Below are 27,736 nucleotides of genomic sequence, written 5' to 3'. Positions count from 1 at the left end.
GTACCCTAACACTCTCGTGCATTATTTATGCTTAGGCTTACACCTGCAGGCATCCAGGTGTGCTCAACGAAAGAAGAAGAGACAAAGAAACAGAGGTGACACGAGACAGAGAAAGAGATGCAAAGAAAGGAGGAGTAGAGTGTAGGATAGAGACTAGGCTACAACACCAGAGGGAATCGCATTAGAAATACACAAAGAACAAATAAATGGCTGCGCGTTCGCTCATTATGCTGCTATTAAAGGCGAAACAATTACACAGTTAGCGGTGGGAGAGATGGAGTGGGAGTGTGCATCATTTGTTGAATGCGTGTATTGACTCGGCTCCCGCTTTTGCATCTTCCGCTCTCCGAATGCTATGCCTCATTATTAGAGCTCATTGGAGGAAGAGGATAAATTAGTGTGCCACGCTGCTGTTGGATGTGGAGTGCGATTATTGACCAGTAGCTATTTACATTGATCAGTCTCATCATTCTCTCTACAGAGCACATGTCACCGCCTGAGTGCTGCTTTTTCAAAAGAACGCCGTGGGACGTGGGGCAGAAATGTTGCCTTCTCTTTTTCTTTGTCTTCACACACAAGCATACCCATACATTCACACAGATGCTGTGCTATAAATGCCATACTTCTATACTACACTGCATAAGACACACCATGTTCACATACCATCCTTTGTAGCAGTATAGTTTATATTATCTGAGGTGAGAATTACCTCAGACTTCTCAGGTACCTCAGTGTTTTCACAGCTGATGTGACCTAGAATGTGTTAAGCCAAAAATAAGGTAGAAGAAAAAGGATTTGACAGCAAAAAAAAAAAAAAAAAAAAGTTTATTTTGGAACACACTTTTGTTTCAGCATCTATCTATATATTAATGGCACAACTAACAAAAACAGCAAATTTTCTGTTCTGTGTCAAATAAGTTGTTAAATCCTTAACAGGCTAATTCTTAAATTATCTATTATTTATCTATCTAATTGTATTTGTCCTCATTTGTGGTCTTTAATTCTTAAGGAAAAATACTAATCTTACAGGTTTTGATTTGCTAACTGGCATCAGGACTCCGAATAAAAATATACCAGACTAACAGCCTATTTAACTGTTGATAGTAGTTGTTATTAGCTTAACAGTCTATTTAGCTGTTTACAATAGTTGTTGGTTAGCATTAGCTTAACAGTCTATTTAGTTCTTGATAAAATTTGTTGGTTAGCATTAGCTTACCAGTATATTTAGCTGTTTACAATAGTTGTTGGATAGCATTAGCTTACCAGTCTATTTAGCTGTTTACAATAGTTGTTGGATAGCATTAGCTTAACAGTCTATTTAGCTGGTGATAAAATTTGTTGGTTAGCATTAGCTTACCAGTCTATTTAGCTGTTTATAATAGTTGTTGGTAGTATGAGCTTAACAGTCTATTTAGCTGATGATAAAATTTGTTGGTTAGCATTAGCTTGTTCCCAGAAGACATGAATACTGGTAGGGAGAATGTTTTTTGCTTCTCTGCAACATTTAAATGAAAATATCACACAGTGTTACCATTTTCTTTATGTGTATACTGTGTAGTTGCATCTTCATTGCAGTTTTTATTAAAAAAATAAAAAAATAAATCACATGCTCATATACCAGAGACTATTAGTTTTGTAGGAGGTTTAATATGGATAGTGGATTTAGTACAACATTTAAAACACAGTTTTTCAGCCTCTGAGTGTGTCCATTAAATTAAAATCGTCCTCTGCTGTTCTTTCCTATTAGGACTAAACACAAGGCCTCAGGTAAGCTCTACGCTGTCTCAATTGTGTGGGTTTTTGCTTTTATGTGCATGTGCACATATGCACGTGCTAATTAGTCTACTAATTAAGAACACATGTTGGAAAAATTCCACTTACCACTCAGATTAATCAACGGTTATTATATGAAGACCTTTAAGGATAATAAACTAGGCTCCAAAAATCAGTTAGTGTAATGTGCCACTCCAAGCAATGAGTGCTCATTAGTGATTATTAGATAAAGATTTGCTGCAGGCAATGAGTGGGGGATTGTGTTTATTGGATTGTGAATATGTGTTCTCTCTCCACGCTACTGGACCAGAATGATTTCTGTAAACTATTATTTGCACTGGGCTGCCTCTGACGAATGAAAAGAGTCCTGTCATTTCCATTGCCTCGGGGTCTGTTTTTACACACCGGAGATTCATAAAGCAAATGGGCCTGATGTTCCATGATATCCACGGCCCCTGGTGGCTCTGTTACGCAGGAATCATCTCAGAAGTGTGTGTGTGTTGGTCGAGTGGTGGGTTTAATTTGATGGCTACAACTATTTGGCCTGTAGCTGTGTCTCCTTGTGCAGTTTTCATGGAGAGAGAGGTAGGTGTGTGGGTGTGTGTGTGTGTATGTGTGTGTATATGTGTGTGAGCTGAGTTCTGCTCCCATAGAGATAACCGTAAGTCGCCCTCTGCACTAACGTCTATCTTCCTGGGGACACACACACACACACACACACACACACACACACACACACACGGAGATGGACACACTGCTGTTTATTGGCATGCTGATCCCCCTGCCCGATGAGCAAATGGTCTGAGTGAGGTAAAAATAAACAGACAGAATGGACCCGAACTTAATTACATGGTTTAGCAGCTTAATAACGGCAGGCTTTATATACACCTGCAGTCAGATTGGGTGATGGGGTGGGAGGGAGACAGAGAGACGTCTTTTCCACTAACAAGGTGTCAATGCAGGTTTGCAAACTTTTTTAAGAAACAGCTGCATATCTGCTGGTTTAAGAACGAAACTGTAGTCAAATGTGGGAATTTCCTAATGCAAAAAAAAGGTATGATAACACATTTTGCCTTTAGATTGAATTTAAGACTGAAATCATTTACCATGTACAGTATATCAAGTACAGTGTTTATATGCTGAATAGCATGTATATAATATAGCCATATATTAGTTCACTGCAGTTAAATAAAAAGAAAAAGTTTCTTCCTTGGATTTCAGTTTTGCGGTTTTACTGATTTCACATCTTGTTTATGTCTTATTTCAGTGGCGGTCATTAAAATAACATGCTCAAATGGTTGTCATAACAGCGAACAATTTTAGGTTAGCTAACATTTTCTAAACATTACACTGATTCCAAGGACAAAGACTTCTTGACGAGTTTAAGAGAAAGGTCAACCCCACATGCACTCCCTGCCTCTATTGATGTCACATCTATGCAAATCCTTTCTCTAGATAGAAGATGTATGCAGGGAGAATTTGAATGCATTGGTTTATAATATTTGTGTATTGCGTCATGTAACTCAATGAGCTTAATATGAACCCGTGATTTGCCTTGCACTATTGCCAGAGAATTTATAGAAACTATATCAACACCTTATGAACAAGCATGATTTAAGAATTCAATAGTGCTGTGGTCTTACTAAATGGTCTGATAATGTTGTAGGTTAGCTGGGAAGGCCACCTGCAAGCGTCTGACATCATCCATTCATGTTTTCAGGGCCTTATTGATTTTCCCAACCAATAACCAGCTTTTGTGTGGTGGAAAAGTGCAGAACGATTCTAGATTACACACAAGCACAATGTTGTTGGAAGTGGGTTAAACGAGGGAAAGAGGGAGAAAATTTGTTTGAAGTGATTGTTGTTTTTTTTTTGGAAAGCTACTTGTGATGCAGATTTTAAAACAGAACTGAAATGTTGAAGAGTTGCCACTTTAGAGTAAACTGTTTACAATCCACAGCTAGGAGAATCACAACTGACAGGAGAATTATGAACACAACTAAGTGACCTTTGCTTCAACCAATGCTCAAATGAGGACACACACAAACACACACACACACCCATTGCAAGAAGGGCTGATTTGTTAAGTGATTTGATGAGTAGGTCTTTGCTGCTTGCTGATGAGAATAGCTGATGAAGAAACACTAAGGCTGCTCACATTAGCATTAAGCGTTAACTCAGTATGACAATCAGCTCTTGCTTTCTTTATCTCTACAAAGCTTAAAACGCTCCAGAATGCTGCCCTGGGCCACAGTATAAAGATATAAAGCTCTTACATCTGCCATATATTCACAATTCTATTATATTTGTAAAGCAATTGGAACATAAGCTAGTATCACACTGCATATTTTAAATGATGTTTTCTGTTCATGAGGCACAAACGCAAAGTTGTCTGTTTGCTGTTAAGCTGATTCAAGCTTAATAGCCCTAAACTAATAACCTGAACTCTACAACCTGGCAAGATGAAAATGGAAACAAATATGGGAAAAGAAAACGGTAATGGCGTGCTGTGATGCTGTGATCTAGTTTATTTCTTATACCAACATAATCCTAGCGCTGTAACGCCACTGTGTCTCAGATCATTAGGCTAACATAGAGTGAAAATATGTTATTAGGGTGCATTATGTTTTATATTGAAATCTTGTCACTTTGTATACTTGTTTCATGTAATAACACTTACTTCATATAGCCCAGTCACATTTTGTTATGGGGTTAACTGTTTGTATAATAACAGTAGCTCATTTGCAAATTTTATCAAGTAAGCTCTTGAGAAGGCACTGCAAGATGGGACACAGCAATGGAAAAACAAAACCAAATGGAAGCCTGTCCAGTGGAACATATTACTGTCCAAATTACTGTATAATGAAAGAGTAAATATGTTAGTGAAAAATAATGTGAATGATGTCAATTTATATGCACCATATAATTACTATAATATAGCATAGTTACTGTAAAATAGGATGAATGCAGGCTAACATACACTATATGGCCAAAGGTTTGTGGAATCCTGACCATCACACGCATATGTGCTTTTTGAACATGCCATTTCAGGCTTTCCACTAGATTTTGGAGCTTAGCTGTGGGGATTCGTGCTCAGTGGGGTTGAGGTCACGGCTCTGTGCAGGTCACTTGAGTTCTTCTACTCCAACCTTGGCAAACAATGTCCTCAGGGACCTCGCTTTGTGCATAGGGGCATTGTCATGCTGGAACAGGTTCAGGCCTTTTAGTTCCAGTGAAGAGAAATTGTATATTACTGTTACAGCACGCAAAGACATCCTACACAATTGTGTGCTTTAGGGGACAACTTAGGGGCAACAGTTTGGGGAAGAACTACATATGGGTGTGATGGTCAGGTGTCCAGATACTTCTGATCTTATAGTGTAGCTAATGGGAATTAGATTTATCCATGGATTGTCTCACTACTGCTTACACTTTACTAGCATTAATAGTAGACTGTTAATATGGTATGTACTTAAACCTGACCTATAATGCTGGTGAACTTATTCCTGCCTCACACCCAGGGTTCCCAGGATAGGCTCTGGATCCATCGCATCCCTGACCAGGATAAAGCAGTTACTGAAAATGAGTGAGTGAATAATTAATGCTGCATTCGACTGACCTCGTAAGTGGTCATTCGCCAGTCGGAATTATGTCATTTTTGACCTTGGCATGTTGGACAAACAAAGTGGAAAAAAATGGATATCTTTTGCCAGCTAACTGTGATGAGTGATTTATGTTTTCTCCCTCAAACAGCAAATGGTATAGTCAGTGTTTTAGATTTAACAAGCAAACATGTCTGTATGTTGATTGAGCTAAAGCAAATATTTGTATGTACAGTATAATTCGTTTAAAGGTAAGAAATGCTACTTTGTTTGTTTCGGATGCTGTTTGCTGTCAAGTTGATTTGACATCACTCCGTAAACAGGGATGGAACTGGTAGTTGAGAAGATTACTCTGAGTTGACGAGTAGGAATTTCAAGTTGATGGAGTGTTTTCTTTGGCTTTTACTGGTTGGAGGTTGGAAATTATAAGTTGTGACCTCGAGATGAATGTAGCATAAGTTCACTATTGCTGCTGCCATTTTTCTATTCAGAGTAGTAGTACCTCAGAATCTTTGAAAGCAGTGTCCATGTGTTGACCCTTTTCATTTAGCAGAGCCCCTCGAAGTAATTGCTTCAGTAAACGTTCAGTACTTCAGGTTGGAATGACCCTAGAAATGGCTGCCGTGAGCCCTGCACAGGCTTCATTGCTTTAAAATGTACCTCTGTAGACTGTGATGAGTCGGTAAGGGCCTCACTCTACACTGTACAGGGCTGACCAGAGCAATGCCTGTCTGTAATGCCTCTTACTTTTTCCAAGCTATGTAAAGGTCAGTCTGCTGTAATGGTCCCCATTCTTCAAGCTGTCGCTCAGAGTGCATGGCAATCTGAATCTGAACTTCACAAAATACACACACACATACATATAAGCATTCCCTCTGGTGCACTTTTCAGTTCAATAGTGAAGGGAAAGTGCACATTAAGGTATAAAAGCTAACATCAGAAAACAGCGGGTCATAAAGAGACTCATTATCTCTTTTGAAAAAACAGCACAATGTGTAAAGCCCTTAACGAGCTGCTAGTCATTGATTAGTTGCCAAAGTGTTATAGTGTTTAGTAATGGCATCTGCTGATACAACTTTCACATACTTCTCTGTTAATGGGGATTAGCATGGCCTTTGATCCAAAATGGCAGCTAACAACCGTACACATTTATGTACTCAGCTCATAGTGCATTTCAATGCTCAGATGCTCAGAAGAAATGCAAAGCGAGATACAGCAAGAGAGAGAGAGAGAGAGAATAGTCATTCCCCAGGTATCTCTTTTCCTTGTCTTCTTCTCTCTCACCTCACCCCTCATTTGTGCAGATTTTAATTTAGATCCAAAGAACATGGTGCACATCACACCTGATTAAATTCAAATTGTTAAACGAGTCCATTACACACTCACACACCCACCCACCCACCCACACACACACACACACACACACACACACACACACACACACAATGGGAGAGGACCATTATTACACTCATCTTCTTGTGGTGAACTTTTCTGGCTGTGCTATAATTAGTTTTAGCCGAGAGGAGGAAGAAACAGTGCAGTTTTGATTCACTCCCGGAAATGTGCACGCTCTACAGGAGCTTTATTAAAACACTGGGTGGTCTGTTAATATAAACTTTGCCATATCGTTCATTGGTTGAGCTAACACAGGGGTGTCACGCTCCAGTCCTAGACGGCCACAGCACTGCAGAGCACTTATCTTATTTAACTTACCAGCTATTTACCAATGCCTTTATGGGCTGAATGTGGCATGTTAAAAAAGAGAAAACATTTATCTGTAGAGCTGTGACCCTACAATACCTGGGCTAGCATGATGGATGTGTGCCTAAGGCTATTGGAACAACGATGGGTAAACATATAAAAGGGCTTTTTTATATTAAAAATGCAGTTGGTGTATGTTGATGTTATATATTAGGGGGAAGAAGTAAATGCCAGGACATTAATAGTAAGACTGAGCGATGTGACCATAGGACTTCATCACAATGCACTTTTTTCACACAAGAGTTTCATGGATATCTTACACAATGTCTTTTAAAACCGGCTCTACTGTTACTCACAGATGTTTAGATTTATTCAGAAACAAGCTGTTTCATTTTTCCCTAATAGATTACTCATTTTTGAAGAGAATATTACTGGAATGTTTAATTGAAACAAGTTTTCCAGGACTACTGGCGTTCTGCTAGCAGACCTGAACGTAACTTTTGCACTCAATTTAGTTATTAGTAATTTAGCTAACATTTAGTTATTCTCTCAAATATCCTTCATTTTAAAAACATATGACATATGTCTGTGTGCATGCCCTATTTTAACATTTGACCTTGTTTGTTTGAACTCAGAGAGGACTCAAGATTTATCACCCCCTACACTCACACAACATAAGGCAAAGCCGTCACGCCAATTCTCTCCGTGAACTGGGCCGAATGCATTCCTCTGCTGTGCTAGCCTATCTCCATGCACACACAGCATACATGATTATTTACCCTCATGCACATACACATACGGTTGCTCACTCGCTGCTTGTCTCTCAGGAAGGAGGGGATTACAGAAGCTGTCACTAAGTCAAATCAGTGAATGGTGCTTGTATGTGGCTGTGTTTATGTACGTAGTACTATGTATGCACAGGTACGTGCACATGCACAGGTATCAATAAAGTGATGAATTGGAAGCTCATTAAGGTCAATATCATTGATCACTCTAATTGCACTCTGTGTGTACAAAGAAACACAGAGTCACTTAAAGAAACAGTTTGTCATTTTTAGTGCTTTGATGTGTGAAAGGGGAATCGCTCCGGTGAAACTACATATGCCATATGGGTTGCTTTTTAGGGAAAAAGATCTGTTCCAGATGAGGGTGAAACTAAGATCGGCTGTATGATAACATTGCAAATCACAGGAGTATCTTTCAAATATGAGGTGATTTTTACAGGTCTGGAGGCACTTTTTAAAATAACAAACTGCACCCTTAAAATGTGCAAAAACATGCAGGGGGAATAAACAGGCTTTGTTAAGAGGTGATAGTAAACACCATGTTGTGAATTGATGCTAGTAAATTGGTGCGATTTGTGAACCACAGCAGCAAATATCTGTGTTGCAAATGATCTTCCACACAACAATCTCAGCAGTATCCTGACAGCCTGGGTTGTCATTATCTCCTTCCAAAATATCCCTGTGTATATGTGTGTCTTCATTATGTTTAACATCTTAATCTGTATCCAAACAACAGTAAAAAAAAAAAATATATGACAAAGACGTGGATTATAATTTCAACCCTGGACTTCCTAGGAATAATACTGAGTGCTGTCTCAAGATGACTAGACAAAGCTGGATCGAAATTTTTTACACAAAAGTGTGTGTGCGTGTGCGTGCATGTGCACGTGTGTGTACAAAGGACAGTGAAGCAAAAAAACCCTATTATCTGGCAGCTTCTCGCTCCCTGGAGACTCTCGGTGAGAAAGATAACATGGTCATATATCATAAGTGTTTGATGGTGCACTCGACTATTGCAGATGAAAGAGGTGTCAACACAGGTGTGTCCACACTGAGACGAGATAGAAGCGCCAAAACAAACAGTCGCATTACGCCAAACAGGATATGGAAGGACATCAGTGAATATTGTGAGGATGCACCAGGATTCATCAAACGGAGAATGTAAATATTCTGCACAGCTTTGACAGGAATGATGGATGCTATTTTCCTGAGTGATACTGATACTGTACTGAGATTATTAATTGCTGCCTAGTGTACATTTTAATAAATGCTTACGGAGCACTCTGGAGAAATTTGATAGGTGAGCAACTTAAATGGAATGTATCAGCTTTAATATTTCAAGCAGAAGGAACACAGAAGCAAAAAAAAAAAAAACGATGATTGCAGGAAGCTCTTAACTGTACAGTCCTAAAATATCTCAACTAAATAATTGCTCAGGGAAAATATAAGAAACTTTCACAAATACACAGCTCACACCTTAACATTTACGCTCCTCACTCAGTACTGAACAACGTAACTAAACACCGAATAGCAGAATATTACAGATAAATACTATATCATCCAAATGTGCAAGTGATTATGCAAAAGAGTTTTTTTCATATGAAAACTTTGTGGCATGCAGAGTGCTACACAATACAGGACAATTCAATGGCCCAATCATCTTCCTCCTATATTCCTGGTGCAGAAATCCATAGGTGGCGAAACGTGGCTTGAAGATCTGAAAATATGACATCAATAACACACTAAACTATCACCAACTGCAGTTTAAAGACACTGACGAACTTCACTAGTACCCACAGTAACAGATTAGTGGATGATGTTAAATGTTAGATGTTAAAATCTGTGTTAGCATCAGTGTATATTTTCTTTGTAGAAATTGTTTTCACAAGCTTTATTTTAAAAACAAAAGTACGTAGCACTAAATACATTAATGCAGTGTATCATGAAAACATTGGGATCATTTAATATTTCTGTATATCTTTTTGTACCACAGTCATAAGAAAACAATTAGAAAGACAAAGACAAAAAAGTGGGTGTGTACACATATTTAGCCCACATAAATATGTTGAGGACCAAAAAGGACTAAATGTCCTCACAGTCTCCCACTCCTCACAAAAATGTAGTGTTTTTGCAGCTTTTATTTGAAAAATTAAAAAGACAAAATATTTCATTTTGTTTGTTGAGGTTTAGGTTAGATTTAGAGGTAGGTGTAGCATTGAAATAATTATCAGTGATTTTGTCTATCGAAGGTCCTCACAAACACAGAAAAACAAGAGTGTGTGTGCGTGTGTGTGTGTGTGTGTGTGTGTTAAAAAACCTCAGGAAGGAGTGCAGGTTCTCAGGTGTGACAGCAATTTAATGCAGTCAAGTGAAAGATGACACCTGCTAATCGGACAAGGATACATACAGCATACAGTACAGCTCAGAGAGCAACATCCTCACACCTCCGCGAAATGAGCAAAGCGGGACAGCTTACACCATCGAAGGCCCCTCCTTAGAGAGGAACCCAACACCAGGCATTAACATTAAACAGAGAGAGGTACTGAGTGCTCGGGTGAACCTTTCTTTAGTTTAACTCAGTTAGAAATCTACACTTCTGCCTGAGGTCTAGTCTGAAGTATTGGGTCACCACTACAGTACCCATGGTGCATTAGGGTGGCACGTTGACGGGTAATGAGATTTGTGCAGAGCCTGACCCAGTTACTCCTGCCTACAGCGGTATAGGAGTGTGTGTGTGTGTGTGTGTGTGTGTGTGTGTGTAAAAGAGAGAGAAAGGGTGTGTGGGTAGGCAAATCTAGAGAGGAAAGTTGCATACACTATTTGGTTGGAGCTTTGCAGAATGTACCAGTAGTAATTTCAGAGAGTGAATGTTTACTGCTCATGTGTGTGTGTGTGTCTTTGTGTGTGTGTGTGTGTGTGTGTGTGTGTGTGAGAGAGAGAGAGAGAGTGTGTGAATGCTGACAGCTGAAACACACACTAGACGGAAAATACATACAGGAAAAATTAAGAGAGAAAATTAAGAAAAGAGAGAGAGAGAGAGAGTTCAGTATTTCCAATCTACAATGAACCATGGCTTATATTCACATCACCGCACTCAAAGCGGCAACCAAACAAGATTGTGCAAAGTGCAGCCGAGCGCGCGGGTTACACGGACACACAATGTGCTCCTCTGTTGCGCGTACACACAAAAGTGTGTGCTCTGCACTCCGAGTGGACGTGTGCGTGAATCAGATCTGTGGAACAGCACTGCCTTTGTGCACATTAACTACACAACAATACGCTCAGCTTCTTTCCCCACAATCCCAGATCGCCAAAGTAGGCCAGGTTGCCTAGCTTCTACACCGGTCGCCCCTGACAACCTACGAGTCGCTATGGCTTCCTCGGGTGGGGGAGGGTGTGGTTAGAGAAGAGGAGGGCCGGGTGCTGTCTACAGTTTTCCTGTAGAAGCTACTCCTGAACTACCGGCACAGATTTTTTTTCCCAAGGGCATTTTGCATAAATTTGTATAAGTCAAATTGTTTTAAAAAAATGGAGTCAGTGCGTAGACTATTACACATGCAGCTATTGTGCTTTCAGTGGTTTAAAGTACAATTAGCGGATCTATCAGCAGAAGTAATGTACTGTAACTAGGGTAAATCACATAAAGTACAAATGTATGAAAATTTTTAAATTAAATATTTTTTAGTTATGACATTACATAAAATAAAAATTGTCTGTTTGTAATACTGCTTCATTTAAGTGTTATGATGTTACTCTGCAATTCGTCATGAAGTTTCAGGGAGGCAGATTTTGAGGTTTGGTACTGGGCTGCTTCTTTTGTGACGCAGACTTGGCAACCCTGGCTGGGCCTCTCATTCACACACACACATACACACACACACACACACACAAAGTGCACTTCCCCCAATCTCACAGCGCAAAAGTCAGCTGTGTCAAATCGATCAGCAACGCCCAAGGACATCAATATGGGCCCAATAAATCTGGCTCAAAGGAAGCATGACCTCCGACCTCTTTGCTAACACAAGAAACATTCTTTCAGTTTACTTATACAAACAAAAATGTTTCAAACAACGCTGCACCTTAATACTAAATCCATTAACCTAAATGTTAAGGTGAGACTGGGTTATATGAGCTGAGGAAGGTATTGCTTGTGTGAAAGAAAGCACCGAGGGTGCTGGAGAGAGGTAGAGCGAGACGGAAGGAGGGAGGAGGATGAGTTACGGGCAGAAAACAAAGAAGAGGGCAGCAGGTTTGCTTTCAGCAATGGAAGAGTGTGAAAGCATACACCAGTAAAGTGCTTCAAAGCACAGACACAAAAGACGGCATATCAGAGGGAAGGAGGGAAGGACAGAAGAGAGAGAAGCACAAGTGAGGCCCATTAGGATGACGTCACCTCTGTGCATTCTAGTGTTGTGTGTGTGTGTCTGTGTGTGTGTGACTGCATACTCCTATCGTGCCACTGGCTGTTTTTAGCTCTCTAACAGCGGCAGTCACATGACTCACTCCAATTATCACCTCCTGTACCCGCTAACTTCTGCACAAGCTATCGCCTGCTCTCATTAAACACCACGGAAAGCATCTTCATTACAGCAGCTCTATAAAAAAATTGCGTGTACACGTGTGTGTGTGAGTAAGTGAACTCAGATCGAGCACAGCAGGGCTACATTGTACTAGGCTGAGGTCATCTTAGTTTTAAGTTAATCCAAACTTCTCCTGCACAGGAGGTATTTTAGCAAGATAATTGTCAAACAGTGAGAGCCAAACTACTCCTGCTACTACTACTCCTACACCATTAGCTCTTTCTATTAAACCAACCACCCAAAGTGGTGTTTATTTCCTAAACATGACTCAAAACGCAGTGTTGAATCTAAAACCGACTTACTCAACAGTAAATGACAACATCGGTACGATTAGTGGCTGCAACAAAGTTTGTAATATTATAATTTTATAAAGTTTATAATACTGTAATATTAAGGTGTTTCTATACCTACAATAATCATATAATTTTAATGACAACTGTGATTCACAATTTTGCAATGTATTGGGCAGGTTTCAGGTTTTTTCCTGTATTTTTCCATCCTGAAAATTAGCTCTGCCTCCAGTCTCAACAGTTCCAACGCTGCATTTCCCTCAGAAGCGGGAAGCCAGAGCTCAGAATGACGTCATTTTCGACGTCTATGCATTCAAGTTACAAAGTGAAAAAACACATACATGCCACCATGTTCGTCTTTTTTTTAGGAACAAGCTAGCCAGCTAACTGTCATGTATATTTTTCTCTTCAAAATAGCGAACTGTATAGTCATTGTTATAAATTTTGACAAGGTAATATGTCTGTTTGTTGATTGATCCAAAGCAAATATTTGTATATACAACATAACTCATTTAAAGCTAAGAAGTGCTCCTTTTTTTATTAACTGCTGATGCCGTGAGCAGCCATGTTGATTTGACGTCACTTGCTGAACTCAGAGGTGAGGAGGCTACCCCGAGTTCCCAAGTTGAGGAGGCACTTTCTTTGGGTTTTCCTAGTCAGGGGTTGGAAATTACGAGTTAAAACCTTTGGTCGAATGTAGCATATGCTCAAAAGTTTCTTGCTAAAAGGTTATTCTTTAGTGACATCTAGAAAACTCCAGCTAGCTACACTACAAGCTACATAGCAAAAAAATACTCAACTGCCCCGAACTCTAAAGGAACATCTCCACTGTGGGGACTTACGGGAAAAATGTCTCGAACCAACAAAACTATACAACTTGCTAAGTAATGCTACTTTGTTCTTTATAAACTACTGGATTTTACAAAACAAAGCACTTTTGCCTGATCTTCTGCTGCTATAGATGGTCCTACATGGATATCCTAAAGATTTATGCCTAAGAAGTTTATGTCCTTTGCTTCAGTGGATAATCTCACCTGGATAATCTACTCCAGATTTGTTCTTTCTAAGAACTATAGCTGTAATCATAAAGACTGTCCAATGCTCATCCCAGGACTCTTACTCACAATATTCTCAACATGAACCCTGTTTGCCTTTACTCTTCTACATGTGCACACTGTAATGATTTATAATAATTTATATAAGCACACTACCCCATGTTACTAATAAGAGGATGGCTCCTACAAAGATTTCTTCTTATTGTTTCATGGATCTTTCCTTTGCCAGTACCACCTCTGGCTTGCTCATTAGAGATCTAACTCTACATCTGGATTTCTGTAAAGCTGCTTTGTGACAATGTCTACTGTTAAAGGCTCTACCAAATAAAACTCAAATGAATTGAAACATAGTTACATTAAGTGTGCAGCATCAAGTCTCAGACAGTATCTCCCTAAACATGGTCATCTTATCATAGCAGGAGAATCAAATCTCCTGCCAATTTCCAGCTTTTATTCATGACTACTGGCCAAATATTGTGAAGGTGCACATTCCAATGTTTCACACAGTGAATTTTCCCCCTCTTTTAAATGCGTTGGCCTGTTCTGAAGTGAACATAAACCAGAATAAGCCTCAGATTAAGGTTGGGGAAGGTGGGAGTGTTGTGTCTGCTGGGGGAGATACCAACAGCACTGTGCTCTTTAGGTCTGCTTCAGTGATACACACATCTCAAGAGTTCACCATAAACACTAATACTCCAACAGCAAAGAGCTCCTGGAGAGCAACCTAAATCCCTCACTCATACACACACACACACAGCTGAAAGTGTGCAGCCTTCACAAAAGGGCACTCAGAGATTTGGTAGAGCTTAAAATAAGCCACGAACATAGCAGACTGCACACACGTTACACACACAATACCCACTCCTCGCTCCTCTCCTCCAGCCGTTACGCTCCTCTGTCCTCTCTTTACCTTTTCTCTTCTCTTTGCTCTCTCACTGAATTCCTGCCATTGCTTGTGGACTCGGACTCAGAGTTCACCTCCCCTGCACTAACCCTCTCTGGCTGTCTAGGACACTCTGCTTTATCTGTCTCCATAGCTACCCCACCCCTCCCCACCGCCCCCCCAATCCCATCAGCTGCAGTGATTGAAACCAGGCTCTGCTGTTGCAACCCACCCCCGCATTCTTACACACACACACACACACACACACACACACACACACACACACACACAACCGAAAGTCTGACCTCTGGGTGCCTGGGCTCTGCAGACAACCATTCGAGTGTGTACTCTATGCATGAGTTTGCTTTCTGACCGCGGGCTCTCTTTTCCAACGGTCGCCGTGTTCAGTACCAGCGAGGGCAAACACAAAACGCCTTCATTCAGCAAGAATAGAGAGATGGGAGAGAGAGAGAGAGAGAGAGAGAGAGAGAGAGAGAGAGATGGGATAGCCCCCTTTGTAGTTTAGGCGATGATAAGAACACAACTAGACACACAAAGCAGGCATATGAGTTTCCTGTAATTAAATGCTATTACTACATTAATTATGGTTGAAATTACTTCATAATATTTGTTTATGGCTGCTCAACAGCCATTAAATACTCCTTGGCTTAATAAGCCAACTTACCACACCCATCTCTCTCTCCCTCTCCCTCTCCCCCTCTCTCTCTCTCTTTCGGATGGCTACAGTACATACAGCACAGTCCGGCAAACTAAGCAGTGATCCATCATACTCTGGAAACCAGGGCAATCACATACAAATGAATTTAAGGGGAGGCCTTGTGAGGGTGTGTGTTATTTCAAAAGTGCAAGCAGTGCAGAAATATTTACCCATGGTGCTGGCTAACCGTCCAACATTCACTGCATCTTTCTCTGTCAAACGCTCTCCTGTGCTCAATTCAAGCTAGGGTTATTAGCAACGCTGCATGCAAGTATTATTTGTAAAGTAATATTTTATACATACACTTCCCTGTCAATTATGTTTTATTTTCATTTACAGTTTACCCACTCTTGGCAATTAAATAAGAAAATAACAAATGTTCCATCAAATACTTTGTTTTTAAGAACGTCATTGCACAAACATTTCCCAGTTCACTTTTGTTCACTAACTCCTTAAATTTAACCAGAAATATCATACATCTTCAAATCATAAGCTACAGTGTATTTTATATATTACAATATTGTATTTTGCAAAACAAGGCACCGTATGAATTTCATGTACAAAACAATAGAGACCTAAGCATAAACTAAGACCTCTTAGTTTAGAAATATTTATATTAAAAAAAAATAAAGTATCTAACCCCTTCAAGTCACAGCTTATTAACATGTATTATCTTATAACTACTATGACTTATTCTGTGAATATGGAAAGACCAACAGGAAAAGCATGTAGTTATGAGAGTCAGAAATGTGTACTCGCTAACAGGTCCTGGGAGTTTCATCAGTTAATGTGGAAAAGAAGGTTTATTACAAATGTATTACAAAATATTAATGTCTGTTTGTAAACATAAAAAACAGAGCATCAGAAATATAGTTTACAGACAAACTTCATTCACTCTCTCAGAAATATACACTAAAAATAAGAGGAGAAATCAGTGTGACCTCTAACAATAAGCTTGAAAGAACAGAATCCATGACAACAGGGCATCCTGTAATAATCCTTTAACACTCAAAAGAGGCTTATGAAGGGGGGATAAAGAGAGAGAGAGAGAGAGAGAGAAAGAGAAAGAGAGAGTTAGACTTTTGTTTGTATGGTGCATTACTGGGTCAGTCTCCCCGTCTCCTCTGTAGAAATGCCAGAACCTCAGCAGCCCTGCGTCTAAAAGCATCCATAAGTGCCAGCTCTCACAGCTTTGTTCAAGTCTAATACAATTCGGTACTAAGTGCAAACACAGCTTTGCCGTTTGATCTTGAGCAAAGCACTTATCTAAAAAAGAAAAACATATCCTGTAGCTAAAGTCAACCACATCCAACTACAAACTTTTCCAAATTCCAAATTTAACGCTACACCATCAGCTCAGCTTAGAATGAGAACCTGCTGGAGCTCATAGATGAGCGATGTTAGTTAGGGCTTAGACCTGCTGCACCTTTACACACACGCTATACTTCTTGTGTTCAAAACATGAGCTAGCTCGTGGCACTGTCTGCTGTAGATCAACTCAAACAGCCATGAGGCCGGAACTCTGCCGAGTCTACACAGCTCTTAGCCTGGGTCAGACAGGGCCTTTTGCTATGACTGACAAGACCATGACATCTGAATAAAATGTGACACACACAGACACAGTTAAGGTGAGAATAAGGATTTTTGGGCAGACGATTATTTTTGGGCTGTTCAAGGTGCCTTAGCTTTGACAGTTTGCAAATGTTTCCTAGCCGATGGAGAAATGTTGAAGGGGAGAGGAATCGCTGTCAGGTTTATGCTCATTTCCAACAAATCTTCCAATCTGCCATAACGGTGGTATTGAATTTAAGTATGTATTTAGATATAAAATAGTATAAAGAGTATAAAATAAAATAAATAATATGAATTTCATCTTTGATAAAAAACTGTACATATTAGAATTAGGCATATGTACAAAACGCAATTTTGGCGATGCATATAAGTCAACAGTGTGTGTATTGACATACTAGACATAGTACAATACCAATATTAAATTAGCTTTTCCTATTGTTTGCTGCCATCACAGTTGAAATTACATTATGGCTATGATTAACCTTTATGTTGCTCAATAAGCTGATCAATCACTAGACATGAATGATTTGCATTATCTCTAATTCCTGATTTCATCTGATAGTTTTTTTTTTAGTGTTCTTGCACCTATTGCATTGTATTGTCCATCATGATGTACCTGCCAATACCTACTCAAGTTGATGTTTTTAAAATACTGCAAATTCTCCTATATATTTCATCCATAATTATATCATTGGTTTTCTCTCTTTCTCTCTCTGTCTCTCTCTCTCTCTGACACATGGACTTCATTACCTTACATCGATCTAGCAAAACAAAGACCCTGGAAGCATCGATCACTACATCAATGTGTGTAAATGTTTGCTTGCTAGTGTGTGTGTGTGTGTGTGTGTGCATGTGTGAGATTTAGCAGTGTGAAGCTGAGCTCCGAACCAGTTCGAAAATGAAAACAGGAAGCAAATGGTATTTGGCTCCGATCAAAAATGCAACCCGTAATCATTCTTAACTGTTTAGGGATTTTGGAATCTGCTGGCTCTGTTGGCAACTTTAAACACTGCATTTGGACTTCCTGTGATAACAACAACCTGTGGTAAATTATACTGGGCTATTTCATAGCTAGATGGAGCACGAACAGTAAAATTCCACATTCCATGTGAATAGCCTTAAGGCATACACAGCTGCCAGGTCTAATAGCTTTCCAAATTTACCATTTTATTATATTAGCACTACATACAGCCTATGTAAAAGGAATTCAATTAAACAGTTTTTTAATTTCTTCTAACCAGTCTAGGAATATTATGCTGGGTCTGGAACACAAGATTGGAAATGTTAAAATACTGGTTCTATTCAGAGTGAATTTTTTTTTTTTTTACATTTTTAATTTGGTTTCTGAACCCTGGTGTGAAGACGCCAGAGTAAAGGTTCTCGCTTACTGCTTTGCTGTTTCAGCTTCTTTATCCTAGTTTAATACAGGCGTCCTTTCCACAAAACTCTTAATTATTCATGACTGCTGCGATTCAATAATTCAGTAATTAAGGGGATGAGTGCATGAGCTCGTCTGCCTGCTCTGTTCAGATAGAGCCACCAGTGATCTGATGTATGAACAATGTGCGTGCTTTTTGCCACACACAGTAGCTCTACTCAGCCAATCATGCACACACACACTGCACACACACAGTGATAGAAATGAAGCAACATCTGGAACATCTGATTATCCTAATACTTAGATTCATACAAGTAAATAACATTTATAGAACAATTTATATACTGTAAAGTTGAGCTCTAACACGATGGAAATGTTAACTGGTAAGATAACTGGAAGTAGTACACTGCTGGACACACTGCACCAGCAGCTCAAAAGCTGTTTTCCAAATATCTAACATGTATATCTGTAAATGTAATATTAATAAAGAGATTTAAGAAGAACTCACATAGGATTATCTCTGCTAAAAACATACATGTCCTTTGTCTCCCATCTCTCTTCTCACTATCATCTTTTTTTCAACATATCACTGAACCACACTAAAGGCCAGTGCTTGATGAGTTTTAGACGCAAGTCTGATTTGCATCAAATGAAGCAGATAGGTGTTGATTTTAGCCAGCATTCCATCCTTATGAGATGTGAACCCACATACGCTGTGCAGTGGTGTGTAAGGAATGCCTTCAGTCGCTTCGTTACAGGTCTGGTGTGAATTCTAGATGTTACTTGTGTAGTGTGGAAATGCTGAGCAGTAGGTACTATGGGCTATTTCAGTAATTTTGCAAGTTTGCATGGGCCAAATGAAACAAGACAGAGGGTCTGGGCCTTGGGATTGACACCCGTGTTCCTATTTTTTGAAAATAAAAATTCAGGTCTTCCATTCTTGTACAAATTATACAGTAACCTGTTGTTTCTTAAAAGTTTCTAAATTAAGAATGACTTTGTCATTGAGTTTTTTCTCTCCAATATGCCTGAGCCACCTTAGTTCCTTAAATGAACTTGGCTACACAGTGTAATCTAGCAAGCTAACATAACTAACTAAAGTTTGGCTAGCTTATGTAGCTAGCGAGTTACCTTAGATAATGATCCATCAATAAAACTTACATCATCTTATGTAAGTTACCATTATACATTTTAAAGCAATGGGATTTACTTTCACATAGATGCCTGCCTCAACATGTATTTTGAGCATTGTTGTTTTCCATTCCATTCCATTGTTTAAAGGTCTTCTGTGGCGTCATATCATTAGATATAAAACGATGGCATCAGCTATCAAAATACACTGAGATGAGATGCATTTTTTCATACATGACACTTTGTTCTTAAATGTACAATAAGCAAATTGACTTTCAATTCACTCATGTATTTTATTACATTTTAATAGTTTAATTTTTAATTCATGTGAATGGATCTTATCTGCTGTGGTAGAATAATCATTTAATCCAGTAAAGGTTTTTATCATACAAAGTATTGGAGTGACTAAATATATCAACTATATCGAAAAGAAATAATCAGCTGTGCACTATCATATGAACTTCAAGGACAATTGCCCATTTATTCATTCAGTCAAAACCTGTTAATTAGGGGCTGGACTTAAGAGTTCATATTACCATTTAAAAACCAGACATCACAAAAGCAAGTTCCCAAAAATACCCTTTCACACACACACACACACACACACACACACACACACTGTCTGTTCTTCATTTAATTCCAGTTCAGTCAGCCCATAGAGAAGCACTGACCCGCATGCTGATGACCTCACTGCTGCACTCTGATTGGATAAACTTATTGCAAGAAAGTCTCCATGTCCCAGGCCAAAAATGGCATTCTGTTTCTTTATCTGTCTGGCTCCCTCTGTCTCTCTCTCCAAGATTCACTTGGTTTTGTGTAAGGTTTGAAACACAAAAAGCTTGAAGCTCAAGGTTCTCTCATGTCCTTTCATCAGAAATGATCAAACACACACCTTTGGAGCAGTTCTCTGTGTATATATTTGTCTGTGTTTGTGGGTTCTGATCAGTAACATAATCACCTCACAAACTCCACATCTCCTTGTGATCACGCTCTCTCATCTATCAGGACAAAGTGAGGTTTTTCTGTGTTATCTTTCTCCAAGACAAAAAAAAGATAACATAGAAAAGTTACAAGGGAATATGGTATTTGTATTCAGTGCTCAAAACATGAAGAAAAAAGAAGACAAAGAATATCAAAGCAAATGACAAACATAGAGGTTAAAATAGTCTCATAATTCTCAGGCTGCAACTCTTTGAAAGACAGGTTTAGAAACAAGAAAGGAAAAAAAGAAAAAAAGTGATGCAGAGGTGTGTAATATGGCAGACCTATACTTGAAGACACAATTTTCATGATGCTACCTATGGATCAGGATATTCGGGTGTTGCTAACAAAGTGGAGTGCTGCATTAAAAAACACATACACAACATTGAATCAGCTACTAGTTACTGTATTAAAATGAAGTTACTGAGTGACCTGTGTCAGTGGAAAAATACAGAGGAAGGGGGAACATGAATAAGGATGAAACAGGAGAGTCATAGGAAGTTCGCGTGTCTGCATCCTATCTCACAGTGTAGTGCTGCTTCGTAAGCGCATTTTATCAGTGTGGATCACCGAGTGTAGTCAGCGAGACACCTCTAACTGTATACTCTTCAGCTGAAAAGGAAAGAAAGGGGGGAATGGTGAAAGTATTCATCCCTGAGTCATTTGCTTTAAAAAGGAGGTGATGAATGAGTGTTACTGAAACAAAACATCCTCCTCATGTTAGACAAGAGACTCCCACTAATCCGCATACAGGGGTCAAACCTCCTGAGGCACACACACTGGCCAAGAAAGAGAGATGAATGAAAAGGATGAAGTTTTCACGCTTGCATTAGCAAAAGATACTGTTAGTAAAGGTATTAACAGAGACCCAACAGAGGAGTCCAGAGAAAAGGGATTAGATTGCAGTAAAGGACAGGTTTTAGTCACTGTGTGTGTGTGTTTGTGCGTGTGAATGTCATGGTGCTCCATCTTTCAACTTGAAAGAACACAGGAAGCAGATCTGTGAGTCAACATGGATATCAGCTGGCTCTTCTTTGTAAGTGTGGGGCAGTTTTACTGGACACACACACCCATTCACATGTAAAATGAGTTACTGGAAAAAAACTCGAAACTTCCCCACAGGCTGTGAAATGTTGACTCCCAGTGTGAAATCTAAAGCCATGGTTGTCTCTCTGTTTTAACTGCTCTTGGTCAGTGTAGGTGCAAGCCAGGGTGTGTGTGTGTGTGTGTGTATGTGTGGGAGCTGTGAGTTCCCACACATCAAAAGTAAAGACAGGATAACAACTTGCAAATGTGTCTTTGTATTTCAAAAAGATACAGACAAAATCTTATAGAAAGAAATACATATAAGTGTTGAATGGGTATAGAAATCCGCTGTTCACACAGGTTTATCTATATTACCAAAGAAAAGTGCATCACTAATGCGAGCTCTGAAGGTCTGGTGTATGTGGACTTTCAGTTACTAACACACTATTCACTGGGAGTAAATGTGACCTTCACAGTCAACATTTTCAGGGTAGACTGTGAATTAAACAATGGAGACATTGAGGAGAATTATATTTATGTTTTACCTCAGGATTAACTTAGCTAGCAAGTTTCCCCCATTCAAAACAAACAAACAAAAAAACTTAAATTGATCTGTAAATGCCCTAACACTCATCTCATAGTAAGAAAGGCAAACTTATCTCACCTTAAAAGGTGTCAAAAGTTTTGCCATGCAGAAAAAAACACATGAACCTGTGAGTTAGCTACCTAACCTAATAGCGTAAAAGCCTATTTAATGCACACAGGAAAATGAAATATACAAATATTCCAGATTAATTAAAATTAAACACTCAAAGAAGATTGTTATCTTTATCTGGTTTATCTCTGGTCATGTTTTTACTCATTAGCGCTAGCTATCTTTTTTTTTTTTTTTTTTAACTTCTTTTAAGGACAGTCAACATGATGATTTTTGTCGAGTGATCTTTATCGATAAAGGACATCTTAAGTGATGTCAAACAACAATTCAAAACGAGAAATGTCAAACAACAATTCAAAACGAGAAAGAAAGGGATGATAGAAATTTGACAACAGGAATGGTTTTGTCATTTTGTTAGCTGTGGAACAGCACCCCCCTCCAAATCAAGCCCTAAACAAAAAGCATCATGGGTAATTCCTAAGTGCCATATATATACACATTCGCATTTCCTCCCTGCTGAAGTCAGCGCCTGTGGATCTTTGAACTCAGATTAAATGACCATATGAGTATGGGTGAGTAGGCTTTGTGCTATTGACAGCCTCCTCGGAAGGGTGTGTAATCAATGCTATTGATCAGTGGATATTCCAGCCGTGTGTGCAAACCAAGCAATTTGATATTAAACCGCAAATATCTCACGCTCGCAACAAACTCACATTTCTTCCAAAGTAAAATCATCACTCTTACTTCACACACAAACGCACACACACACACACACACACACGGGTGCTCTAGCCTATAAACACCCCACTGGTTAAACACAGCCCTCCCCCTTCTCTGCCTTCACATAAACACACAAACACAGGCACACAAACTGGGCACCTTCCCCCACCCGACTCTGACACACAACCACACACTATTTTCTCATCAGCCGATGAAAGGGAAGCAGAAAGAAAGCTAGAGAGAGAATCCTGCTGCAATCCACCACAGCTGCTTCAACCATCTGTAACATCAAGCAGCAAATGCTACAAGAATTGAAGACACAGATTACAAAGGACTTCCTCACTCACCTTTAAGCAGGGCCTGTCCCTCGGTAATGATGTCATTGACGACAATGCTGTACTCTTGCTGAGTGAAGGCTGGCTGGCATGGCATGGTCCCCGCAGCCTGCAAAACCACCTGCCAGAACAACCAAATCACTTCGCTTAGTAATCATTAACTACATACTTAATGAACACTAGACACAACAATATGGCGAGAGCCACCAGAGACAGAACGATCATTAGCAGTCGTGCTGACCTATGCGTTTATATCAAAACATATTTACCCAGGCACCAAACCCTGTTGCAAAGAGAAACCCAAGTCAATATCATTTTACCAGCAACTTGAATAATTCAGATTGCGGGTTATTCATATACTCATAAAATTTTCTTGTATTTTTTTTTTGTAGTTCTGATATATAGCTTGATTTTATGTCTTGTATGCTACTCAGGTTTCCTCTTCACTATATACAGTCACTACATAGTGCACCATGGGCCTAATGAAACACCATTTCATTTTCAGACACAGAAAAAAAGCAACTCACTCAAGTGCCTGCTGGAAATTGTTAAAAACTTACATGAGATATCACATATAAAATATGTTTTAAATCAAACAAGGTATATATTTAAAAATATATATTTGACACACTGTTATTCAGAGCTCTTTCCTTATTTCAAACAAAGGTCATATTGAACAGCATGTCAATATATTAGAAGTATAACGTGGTTTTAAACATTCTGATGTAGATTATAGCTTTCAAAAAAAGAATTATGAAATGATTATGATTAAACTCTGAACATTTCGACAGCCCCAGTAGAACAGTCTGATGATTTCCACTGATCGATGGTCAGTCTAGCTCTATAAAAAAAAATGCGGTTGAACTGACCTATATCACAGCAAAGTGCAACTCAGTTCTGCTCATGATGACCTCTTGGCAGACTGGGTATATTTCATTGTGCAGTGCCACTGGGCATCGATCAATTGATTTAGTGGCTGCAGGTGAAAAAACATTAATAACCTTCTTCTCTTCTGTCTGCTAAATTATTCAGTATATCTCATGAGTGTCGTATTCCCTGAGGGCTTGCCATGCGCTCTCTTCTCTTTTCCTCTCTCTTCCTCCCCCACCTCCACTGCTCTTTCTTTACCCCCCAATGGCACTGAAGCATCTGTTGTTTTGGAGTGGGGTGTAATTAGACTGATGAGGTCATGAGGGCGAGACGTTGCCAAGCGGGGCTGACTGTCCAACACATGGTCCGGCTTTACAAGCCAGGTCTGGAGGCACACTTGGTGCACACACACTCGAGCTTTGTAAGTCCTCTCCTAAGTCCTATAAGCATTGCACATAACTGGAATGTGTCATTATCTGTTATGCTATACCGCATCATCAAGTATTTTTTTTTTTAATTAAAATACAGTCACTACTGCTGCTAAGCAGCGTGGATTAGGCTGCCTAGGTAGACAGTATTTTGGGCAGCCTTTGTGTGATAAATGCCCGCTGAGCCTCTTTGTCAGTTTAATTGCTGCCTGATCAACCAGGTTGTGGTAAATGTGTAATCTTCCTTTTAAATACAACATTGTGACATTGTTAGAAACTGTGATAAAAGATTAGGCAATTACTATATGAAAATTTGATATCGGTACACGCCTAGCCCAAGACAAAGCAACACAAAGCAACGCTCAACCCAGGACTAACAGCCGAAGCTTCTCTTCACTTTACGCAGCAACATAAACTACCAAAGCCACACTGAAGATCTAGTTCAGATGCTGTACGACATATCCTCTGTACCCCAGTGTGAGTAAACGTCTATTTTGGCTCTTGAAGGGTGAATTTAAAGATCAAAGGCAGGCAGTATTTGGTTCCTGATGTCCACTGTGAACTGGCCTCTTTGTTTTGGAGTGAGATCAGAGGAGGAGAGGAGACGGCTGCCTTGTTTGTTAATGAGACGGCTGATTCGCCAAACATGTTAATTACTTGTTACCTCAAAGGGGGCTTGAGTGACCTGTTACTCGCTTTCGCACACAATGCCTGATAAGACACTTTGCGCCGATTTCCATAGAAACGTGCTGGTGGTCAGATTGTGCTGGTGTGAGGTTTTTGTTCTCCAGTGTATACTTAGCACCCGTGAATCACTGGACTGAAATCGGATGTCAGCATCTGCACAGCACCATGCTGTCGGTGCATATCAAATATCCATACAGATGGATAGGAATGGCCAAGATGTTGCTGACACCAGGATTCACAAAAGGAGGAAGCAGAAGAGGCGCGATATAGGAGCACAGCGCGGCATCAGCGCATGCTCCTTTAATCACATCTCCCCTTAATCAAGACCTTTTAGGCGTGACCTCCAGAGTCCCAACCTGGAGCCAGGCTGCATGGTGGGTAACAGACCCCCACCCTAGGTCCCTATCAGCAGGATTTAAACAGGCATGGAGCCTTTAAATATACACATTTACACAGGAGAAGACAAGCACACATAGAACAACACAATATTTCAACATCTGTATATTGTACATACAAAACCACTGACAAGATATAACTACTAACACTTTGAGGGGGAAAATGTGTTCTGAGCGGGTTCTTTGCACAGTCAACAGCTTTAGCTTTCTAAAGGGATTGTGCTTGGAACATTTTCTGAAGGGAAACCCTCGAAGAACCTTTAAGGGATCCTTGATGGAGCAAACAGAAGAACGCTTTAGGATGCTACTCGTATTATTAAAGGAATTATGTACCTTTTCTTATCTAACTTACTTACTTAACCTTTTATTGTCCCCCTTGGGGGTAATTTATAGCAACATTTATTGTAGAATACACGACATACAAAGACAAGCAAATACAAATACGCCAATTATACAAACATATAATAAATATAATGAATATTAAAAGAAAAGATCACAAAAACCATCACAACCTAAAAAACTATCTTTTTCTTTATGAGTTCAGCAAAGAGATTTTCGTGCATTATTAGTATTATTTATTATTTGTACATTAAAAGAATAATGCACCTCTTCTAATCTAAAAAAAACAGATTTTTAAAAATAATCCCTCAGGACTGTTGCTTTAGGACAGTGCTGGTGCATCTCAGTACTGATGCTGGACACTGATGGATAGCTTCACCACATGTCAAAGTGGAGTACTCTGTCATATTATGCACATAACCACTGTTTATCCTGAATATCCGGACAGTAAATAACTAAATAACAAATTCAATACCCAGCCGAGAAATCCCATTTGCAGGACTGAGCGGGTCTCAGCATGGAGCCCATTCAGGGAACAGCATTAACGCCCTGCGGGGACTTCAACGAGCTCTTCATTACATGCTTATTGAAACCTTCATGGTGTCATTGTTCATAACAAGCACAACAGTAAACCAGTGCAAAACTTTCACATCCAGGAGGAAACATAGATGCTTCCCTTCTCATTCCCACACAGAGTCGTTAGCACGGGCAGCATTACTCCAGGAGTGTTATAGCACTACAGAGCACAGTCGAGGTGAAATGAACTACTACACTAGCAGGCAAACTGCAAAGCACCAACCTGCATCATATAACAGCTTTGCCCTATATGTTTAGCATATTAACTGCATGCGCCATAGTCCACAACCCGGGCATCTCTTCTTGCATGAGAGAAATCCGCTATAGCAATGCACGACCACAGGAGCTGCGCCCTATCTGCATACTCAACCCTCTAAAGCTGTAAGGTCGACTTCAAGCAGCACGCTGGAGCTGAAAACAAGTAGGGAAAAACACACAAACACAAAGAGGCTGCTAGAGCATCGTGAACCGACCGTCACAGCCTCCAGCGCGCGCACAACATGCATGCGAACATTGCAAATAATTTACCTGCAAAGCAGCGACGAGCGTCAGCACCACACCTCCGCTACGGAACATGGTGCGATTGCTCTAATTTCTCCCCCGTTTGCTGTGTAGATGCTTATAGCGTTTGGTCCAGCAGCTGCAGTGTAGGCGGCATGAAGCGACAGCGTGATCCGTTCGGTGCTCTGTGCGCGTGAGTGTGCGTGTGTGTGTGTGTGTGTTCTCTGCGCTTGTGCTAGTGCTCGTTGTCTTGCCGCTGCCGCTCCGCCTGCTCCCCTGCTCTCCTGCTCCACTCTCTCTCAGTGTCTCCACCTAGCGGCTGCAAATCATACACACTCACGATCCACTCTGCACTGTGTCCTCCAGGACTCACCCCCTTAATCACGCTCTGGAAGTTTCTCTGCTGAGCGACAGGATGTTGGAAAGTGGTGGCTTAACGGTTAAGGCTCTGGGTTACTCCAGAAGGTCAAGGGTTCAAGCCCCAGCACTGCCAAGCTGCCATTGTAGGGCCCTTGAGCGAGGACCTTAACACTCTCTGCTCCAAGGGTGCCGTATCATGGCTCCGACCCCTGTTTCCTAACAAGCTGGGATATGCGAAGAAAAGAATTTCACTGTAATGTATATGTGGCAAATAATGGCATCTTTTTCTAGTATGATGGGTAAGACAAATAGGGTTAAGGGCTTTGCTCATGGGCCCAACCCTCTCTGCTCCAGGGGTGCCATATCATAGACCCCAACTTCCTAACAAGCTCGGA

At 40.0% G+C, this 27,736-nt stretch overlaps 1 protein-coding gene across 1 annotated transcript in view; it reads right to left on the bottom strand.

The window, feature by feature from the left end:
- The window catches only part of cdh2 (cadherin 2, type 1, N-cadherin (neuronal)), a 43,816-nt gene extending 16,566 nt beyond the window's left edge, over positions 1 to 27,250 (bottom strand). The window contains exons 1-2 of the mRNA XM_026944591.3: positions 27,009 to 27,250; positions 23,198 to 23,306 (exon numbers count right to left, since the gene is read on the bottom strand). Coding sequence (XP_026800392.3) covers positions 23,198 to 23,306; positions 27,009 to 27,056 — 157 coding nt within the window. The 5' untranslated portion in view covers positions 27,057 to 27,250. The remainder of the gene's footprint in view (positions 1 to 23,197; positions 23,307 to 27,008) is intronic.
- Positions 27,251 to 27,736: the final 486 nt, after the last annotated feature.

The sequence above is a fragment of the Pangasianodon hypophthalmus genome, chromosome 19 (assembly GCF_027358585.1).
Source record: "Pangasianodon hypophthalmus isolate fPanHyp1 chromosome 19, fPanHyp1.pri, whole genome shotgun sequence".
Lineage (NCBI taxonomy): Eukaryota > Metazoa > Chordata > Actinopteri > Siluriformes > Pangasiidae > Pangasianodon > Pangasianodon hypophthalmus.
The sequence above is the reverse complement of the archived record's forward strand: the minus strand, read 5'-3'. Positions and strand labels throughout refer to the sequence as shown.